Here is an 8,040-nt window from a genome sequence, read left to right as displayed (position 1 = left end):
GAATGATCCGTAGTTCATCCAGCTCCAGCTCCAATTCCCTAACACGGTTTTCAAGGAGCTGGAGTTGGGTGCACTTCCCACAGACGTAGCCAGCGGAGACATGTATCATGTCTCCCACCTGCCACATTCTGCAGGAGGAGCAAGCAACTGCCCTAGCATCCATACCCCGCTTATCTGAACACCTACTCAGTACTAAAGTAAAAAGTTTAGTTCAAGTTGCTATAAAATTAATAACAGACTTATATTCAATAGAGGAAGTTTAGAATGAACCTTACCTTATTAAATGTGTAATGTGGTGTAGTAGGAGAAAGTGAGGTCTGCAGATGCTGGAGATCAGAGCTGAAAATGTGTTGCTGGTAAAGCACAGCAGGTCAGGCAGCATCCAAGGAACAGGAGAATCGACGTTTCGGGCATAAGCCCTTCATCAGGAATCTGTGCTTTACCAGCAACACATTTTCAGCAATGTGGTGTAGTAGCAATGTTTCTGGACAGAGTTAGTAATATGGGGACACACCATCAGCTTGTGAAACATCAATTCAGTGCATAAACTCTGGAATTGAAAGCCACTCTTCGTAATGGTAACCATGACAACAGTCATTGATCAATGGAATTAAGAGCCAGATTAAGGGCGACTGGTGTCAATTGTTGTAAAAACAAAGCTATCCTCACCACTCATGGGAAGGAACCCAGTTAAACCTAGAAATATGCATCTGTAGAAGTTGGTGAGGGTCCTTATGGACATGCTGAATTTCCTGTGCCGCCTGAGGAAGGAGAGGCATTGTTGTGCCGCATCTACATGGGAGGGCCAGGACAGGTTGTCAGTTATCGTCTCTCCGAGGAACTTGACCCTCTCCACCCTGTCAACTTCCACTCCATTGATGTAGATGGGGGGGTGTCTTCCTCCTTTTTTTCTGAAGTCAACGAGCTGTTCTTTAGTTTTGCTGACACTGAGAATGAGGTTGTTCTCATTGCACCACGTCACCAAGCCCTCTGTCTCCTTCCCGTATTCTGACTCATCATTGTTTGATATCCATCCTACCACGGTCGTCTTGACGAAATGTCCTATGGCGAAGGAAACCTCTGTCCCGGTCTGGTCTGGCTGACACATGACTCCAGGTTCACCGTGATGAGTGCCTCTGAAATGGTTGAGTGAGGCACTCCAGTTGTATGACTCACTGCAAAATCTGATTGTCCTGTGGGTATCCCTGCAGCATATGGACTGCAGCTGTTCAAGGAGACAGCCCACTCCTACCTACTCAAGGGGCAACTAGGGAAGGGCAATCAATGCTGGCTCAGCCAGCAACACCCACCTCCTGGGAATTAGCCTTTGAGAGGTGGGCATGTGATCACTGAGTAAAAAGTGGTGCTGATAATTGGACCTATCAGGGGCGAGTGTTGGGCTCTTTGGGGAGTGGCTCAGAGGTATCTGAGATGCTTTAGTCAACTTAACATTGCAGTAATAACAACATCCACTAGTTACAGAAAACTGATCTCTGAACTGTTCAAGCTAAGAATGAGGAGGCCATTCAGCCCATTGTGTTTGTACTTGTTCAATAAGTACAATTAAATTCCACTACCAGCAGCCATGGTGGGATTTGGATCTGCATCTTTCGGACACTGACTTGAGCCTGTGCTAATGCACCCACTACCCTCATGAAACAGACTTCATGTTAGATAAAGAAGGAAACGTGGAGTTGAGGATTATCAGATCCAGCCACCATCTTATTGAAAGGTGGAGCAGACTCAATGGGCTGAGCAGCCCCCTCCAGCTCCCACAGTCTATGGTCTTATTAAATCTATGCAATCTTTAATGAGTTTTCTTTTAGTGTCTTTTTTTTTTCCTGAGTTTTAGTCTCTTTCTAAGTTTTGGTATTTTACACTTTTTATTGTTCTGCTTCACATTTTCTCCCCAGCACACTTTGTCGGGTCACAGTGCAAAGGTCACAGCGGCAAAGTTCAAGTTTTACTGTCAAGAAGCTGTCACAGGAAGCCACGACAGAACAGTCAAAGTCTGGGACTTGAGAAAAGCTGCCTGTGAGTAAGTTCACTTCATTCCTGCTTTTACACACCGCTGGAGGGTCGGCCTGCTCCTTTTCTGCTTTTTCAAAGCACTGTCTCACTTTACTGACCTGCTCTCTGATTGTCTGTGGCCCTTTCTTCATGTACCTGAGGTACGACTCTGTCTCTTTGACCCCCACTCCCCCTCAACCACATATCCCACTCCTGGTCTCGACAGTATCTCTTTACATGTGTTCAATTAACCGTCTAGCTGATGCCCTCCGTCTGATGTAGAGCAAGAGTTGATACAGTTAACTCTCATTCTTACTCTCTCAAGGACTTAGCTGTAGTTCTTGGAGCTAAAGGAATTGAAGGGTATGAGGGAGAGAGCAGGAACTGGGTAGTTGGATGATCAGCTAAGATCATATCGAACAGCAAAGTAGGCACATGGGACAGAATGGCCTACTCCTTCTAATTTTTTTCTATGTCTCCCATCCATCTCTTCTCATTCCTCTCTCCTCCCCTTCTTCCACTGCTCCCTATCGCCCCTCTCTCTCCCATCTTCTCCCTGTCTCTACCCTTCTCGTCTTCCCATTTCATATTTCATTCCCACTTTTCTCTCACTTCCCCACTTTTTGCTAATCTCTTTCCTCCCCTTTACCTGTCTCTTCCTCTTCTGCTCCTACCCTCCTTGCTTCTGTCTCCCCTTTGCACTCTCTCCCCTGCTACTTCTCTATCTCTTTCTCTTCCACCTTTTCCTTTGTCCCTCATTCACTCCCCTTCCCCTGTTTCAACGTTGCCTTCTCCCTGTCTCCCTACCTATTCTTTTCCTGTTTCTCCTTGCTCGGTCTCTTCCCATCTCTCCGCTGACGACTTTGGTCTTGAAGTAACTCAATGGATTATCCCGTCACCAAGTCACCCTTTATTTACACGAGAATAGTACGCGACGCTGATCCAACCAGCTCCTCGAGTGAACAGAACCACTCCTGTTTATAATCTATTTTTGTAATCAATCTTTTCAGAGGTATTAATACACACCTCTGGAGGACTTGAACCTGGTCCAGAGGTAGGGACACTATCTCTGTACCACTAGATGCCCCCGCAACCCCACTTCTGTTTAAATCTGTTAGCCAGGGCTCCGTGATTGGTTCAAGTTAACATCCCCAGTCGGGGATCTCACTTTTAATGAGATTCACCTGGCCAACCTTGCTTCAATCACTACAAGTCTCTTCTCATCTTGTTCCTTCTTTTATCCCCATTTCCTCTCCTTTTTATTTCTGACTCAAACCCTTTCCTCTGTACAAAGCTGACATCTTTGATTTCATTTTTATGATCCCAGTGCTTTGGCGGTCAGGAGCAGTGGAAGAATGGGAGGAGAGAAGAAAACAGGAAGAGATGGATAGGAGACAGAGAAAAATAAAATAGGAGCAGGAGTAGGCCATTCGGCCCTTTGAGCCTGCTTTGCTGTTCAATATGATCTCAAGAGCTGGTTAAGGATGTTTTGGCCAAGGAGAAATGGCAGTGTATGGAGACCTCCACAACGTCTGGTGAAACCTGAAAGGGTTTAGAAAAGATTTACAAGGATGTTGCCACGGTTGGGGGATTTGAGCTACAGGGAGAGGCTGAACAGGCTGGGGCTGTTTGGAGCTACAGGCAGCATCGGAGGCTGAGGGGGTGACTTTATAGAGGTTTATAAAATCATGAGAAGCACGGATAGATCTTTTTCCCAGACCAGGGATGTCCAAAACTGGAGGGCATAGGTTTAAGGTGAGGTGGGGAATATTTAAAAGGAACCTAAGGGGAAACTTTTTCACACAGAGGGTGGTACGTGTATGGAATGAGCTGCCGGAGGAAGTGGTGGAGGCTGGTACAATTACAACATTTAAAGGCATCTGGAGGGGTGCATGAATAGGAAGGGTTTAGAGGGATATGGGCCAAGTGCTGGCAAATGGGACTAGATTAGGTTCAGATATCTGGTCGGTGTGGACGAGATGGAGCGAAGCATCTGTTTCCATGTGTATGACTCTGATCCATGACAATATTTTAATTTGACTGTGTGTGTGTGTGTGTGACTCTCTATTTGCGTCTCTGTCTTTTTTTTGCCTCTGTCTGTGTGTGTCTGTATGCCTGTTTATGTGTGTGTGTGTGTGGCTGTGCCTGTGTGTGACTGTATGTCTGTCTATGTATGCCTGTGGCTGTATGCCTGTCTATGTATGTATGCCTGTGTGACTGTGTGTACAACTGTGTCTATGTGTGTCTGTATGCCTGTCTATGTATGTATGCCTGTGTCTGTGTGACTGTCTGTGTCTACACGTGTGTCTGTGTGTGCCTTTATGTCTGTCTGTGTGTTTATGATTCATGAGGGGCATGGATTGGATAAATAGACAAAGTCTTTTCCCTGGGGTTGGGGAGTCCAGAACTAGAGGGCATAGGTTTAGGGTGAGAGGGGAAAGATATAAAAATACCGAAGGGTCAACTTTTTCACACAGAGAGTGGTACGTGTATGGAATGAGCTGCCAGAGGATGTGGTGGAGGCTGGTACAATTACAACATTTAAGAGGCATTTGGATGGGTATATGAATAGGAAGGGTTTGGAGGGTTATGGGCCGGGTGCTGGCAGGTGGGACTAGATTGGGTTGGGATATCTGGTCAGCATGGACGGGTTGGACTGAAGGGTCTGTTTCCGTGCTGTACATCTCTATGACTCTGATTCTGACTCTCTTCATAACGGAAACCCTTCCCTGCACCCTCTCCATATCCTCCTATAATGTGGATTCCAGAGCTGCACGTAATACTCCACCTGCGAACTAACCAATGTTTTGTACAGTGCCAGCATAACAACCCTGTTCTTAAAATTTCTGCCTCACCTAATAAAAGCAAATATCTCATTTCTTCTTAACCACCAAATTCAGTTGTTAGGGCGGCACGGTGGCACAGTGGTTAGCACTGCTGCCTCACACCGCCAGAGACCCGGGTTCAATTCCTGACTCAGGCGACTGACTGTGTGGAGTTTGCACATTCTCCCCGTGTCTGTGTGGGTTTCCTCCGGGTGCTCCGGTTTCCTCCCACACTCCAAAGATGTGCAGGTCAGGTGAATTGGCCATGCTAAATTGCCCGTAGTGTTAGGTAAAGGGGTAAATGTAGGGTAATTAGGTGGGTTGCGCTTCGGCGGGTCGGTGTGGACTTGTTGGGCTGAAGGGCCTGTTACCACACTGTAAGTAATCTAATCTAATCTAATCCTCTTGTCCTGATACCTAAGGGTCTGGTCTACATGCACACCAAGGAACCTCTAATCTTCAGTGCATGCCCAGGGTTCTGCTGTTCATCATATATTCCCTTGCCTTGTTCATTCTGCCCATCTGACCAACCCAATTTACATCTTTCTGTAATCCCAGGCAATCTTCTTCACGACTTACCATGCACCAATTTTTGTATAATTTGCAAACTTCCTGATCAACCCTCCTACATTCAAGTATAAATCATTTATTTAATTAGTAAGGGCTGACCCTTGTGGGACACCGCCAGACACAGAGTTGTAATCGGAAAAACACCCCTCAACCATCCCTCCCTGCTTCCCACCCTCAGCCATTTCTGGATCCAATTTGCAAAAATTTGAATCTCATGGACTCTTAATTTTGCTACCAATCTCACATGTGGGACCTTCTCAAAAGCCTTACTGAAGTCTAATTAGATTAAATCAAAAGCATTGCCCTCATCTACATCGCTGGTCATCCCTTATGTTATGGACCAGACCAAAAATGGACCAGTTATCATTTTATCCTTAATGTCCTTTATTCCTAATGCCGAGTGGAGAAAGGGGTGGTCTATCTGAAGGGGATGGATGTGCCTTTCCTGGCTCCTGATGGTCTTTGTCATCGTGTCAAAACAGAGAATGTAAATTGTAACAGCCGCTATCAAACAATATCTTATTGTTAAGCCTGGCACCTCCTCTTTGTGAGACTCATCTTCAATCACTGTTAACCAATCAGATACCTAGTCCCAGTGTGAAAACGAGGAGATAGGATCTTGAGGTGCAGTGGTAATGTCCCGAACGTTCAGTCAGGTGGTCAGGGTCAAGTCATAGAATCGGAGATATCTACAGCACAGACAAAAGTCCCTTCTGCCCATCGAGTTTGCATCAGTCAAAACTAACCCCCTATCTATTCCAATCCCATTTTCCAACAGTTGGCCTACAGCCTTGTATGCCTTGGTAGTGCAAGTGCACACTAAACACTTCTTCAGTTGTTATGAAGATGAGTTCCAGGCAGTGAGTTTCAAGTAACACCAACCCCCCCCTACTCTCTGGGTGAAAAAGTCCTACTTACTCCAGAGGTGTGTAACACTATGTTTGGAAATGTCTCTGAAAAGCTGTGTATTTCTAGACAGGTTCACTGACCAACTTTTTTTTTTGGACTCTTGTGGTGCCTTTGGTAGCGTCCCTACCTCTGGTCCAGAAAGTCCCACGGATTCAAGTCCCACCTGCTCCAAAAGTGTGCTATAACATCCCTGTACAGGTTGGTTAAAAATAACTAGAACTTGCTGGCCATGTTCTCCCTAACCCATTAGCTTGCAAGGGTTAGTTCTACACGACATCCAACTCCCCCATCCCCGCCTCACTCCCAGTTGGCCATGACTTTTATCGAAATTGTAAATGAATAATCCAACACCTTTTCCCAGTCACATAGATCCAAGCTCGGAGCAAGTTGTCTGGAATCCATTATCTCATACATAAATCATCTGAACATTTCCCATAAGATTTCAGCCTGCAGTTTAATCATAAGCTCAGCATCCATGACTCTAAAGTGGGGAAGTGATAATGAGATCCTGACATTCCCAGGAAAGCCATTTATATTTCGTGGGATCGAGATGGAAGGTTTCAGTCTCAGAGCTGACAACGGTTCAGTCCCTTCAGGACTTGAGTGTATTTGAGGATTTAGTTGAAGATGTAGGTTTTCTCATCAGTCTGTTTCTCTCCCCTGTTGTTGTTGTTCCAGGTGTCAGTTCGATCCCTCTCCCGTCTCGCTGCAGTGACATCGTTTGCTCAGACTACCTCATCATAAGTGGTCACTTTGATGAGAAGGTTCGCCTGTGGGACACAAGGTAAAGGCAATTTGCAACGGGCTCTCAGTGAGTGAGGGGCTCTCTGAACCCCATCAAAATCCAGCCCCTTTGTAATAAAGGGTTAACATGAATTTCAATAGGGCATTGGGGAGTTGGTGGAATAGCAGTACTGTCACTCCTCAGACCCCAGGCTAATATTCTGGGAAGATGGGTTCAAACCCCACTACAGTAACTGGAAACTAGTCTCAGTAATGGTGACCATGGCAACTACCATAAGACCATAAGACATAGGAGTGGAAGTAAGGCCTTTCGGCCCATCGAGTCCACTCCGTCATTCAGTCATGGCTGATGGGCATTTCAACTCCACTTACCCGCATTCTCCCCGTAGCCCTTAATTTCTTGTGACATCAAGAATTTATTAATCTCTGCCTTGAATCCATTTAGCGTCCCGGCCTCCACTGCACTCTGCGGCAATGAATTCCACAGGCCCATCACTCTCTGGCTGAAGAAATGTCTCCACATTTCTGTTCTGAATTGACCCCCTCTAATTCTAAGGCTGTGTCCACGGGTCCTAGTCTCCCCGTCTAACGGAAACAATTTCCTAGCGTCCAAGAAATCTGCTGTCCTTACCTGGTCTGGCCGACATGTGACTCCAGACCAACAGTGATGTAGTTGACTCTTTCTTGCCCTCTGAAATAGTCCAAGCAGTTCATGATTCTTTATTTATCTCTCCATCCTTCAGGCTCTCTGCCTGTATTCCTGATGAAGGGCTTTTGCCCGAAACGTCAATTTTACTGCTCCTCGGATGCTGCCTGAACTGCTGTGCTTTTCCAGCACCACACTAATCCAAGCAGTTCAGGGGAAATCCGGGATTTGTAATAAATTATGGATTTGACACTCAGTTCATGGGCAATTATAGATTTGCCTTGCAAGTATCAATCAGATCTCCTTAAAGAATAGGGATGGATATGCCCCTAAGTG

The 8,040-nt window shown here is 46.0% G+C and overlaps 1 protein-coding gene across 4 annotated transcripts in view; it reads left to right on the top strand.

Moving 5' to 3' along the window:
• The window catches only part of LOC122550962 (autophagy-related protein 16-1-like), a 103,344-nt gene that overhangs the window by 81,578 nt on the left and 13,726 nt on the right, over window positions 1-8,040 (top strand). For all 4 annotated transcript variants that reach the window (XM_043692513.1, XM_043692512.1, XM_043692511.1 and 1 more), the window contains 2 exons: window positions 1,914-2,034; window positions 6,993-7,098. In XM_043692513.1, coding sequence (XP_043548448.1) covers window positions 1,914-2,034; window positions 6,993-7,098 — 227 coding nt within the window. The remainder of the gene's footprint in view (window positions 1-1,913; window positions 2,035-6,992; window positions 7,099-8,040) is intronic.

The sequence above is a fragment of the Chiloscyllium plagiosum genome, chromosome 6 (assembly GCF_004010195.1).
Source record: "Chiloscyllium plagiosum isolate BGI_BamShark_2017 chromosome 6, ASM401019v2, whole genome shotgun sequence".
NCBI classification, from domain to species: domain Eukaryota; kingdom Metazoa; phylum Chordata; class Chondrichthyes; order Orectolobiformes; family Hemiscylliidae; genus Chiloscyllium; species Chiloscyllium plagiosum.
This window is presented reverse-complemented; position numbering and strand designations above follow the sequence as displayed.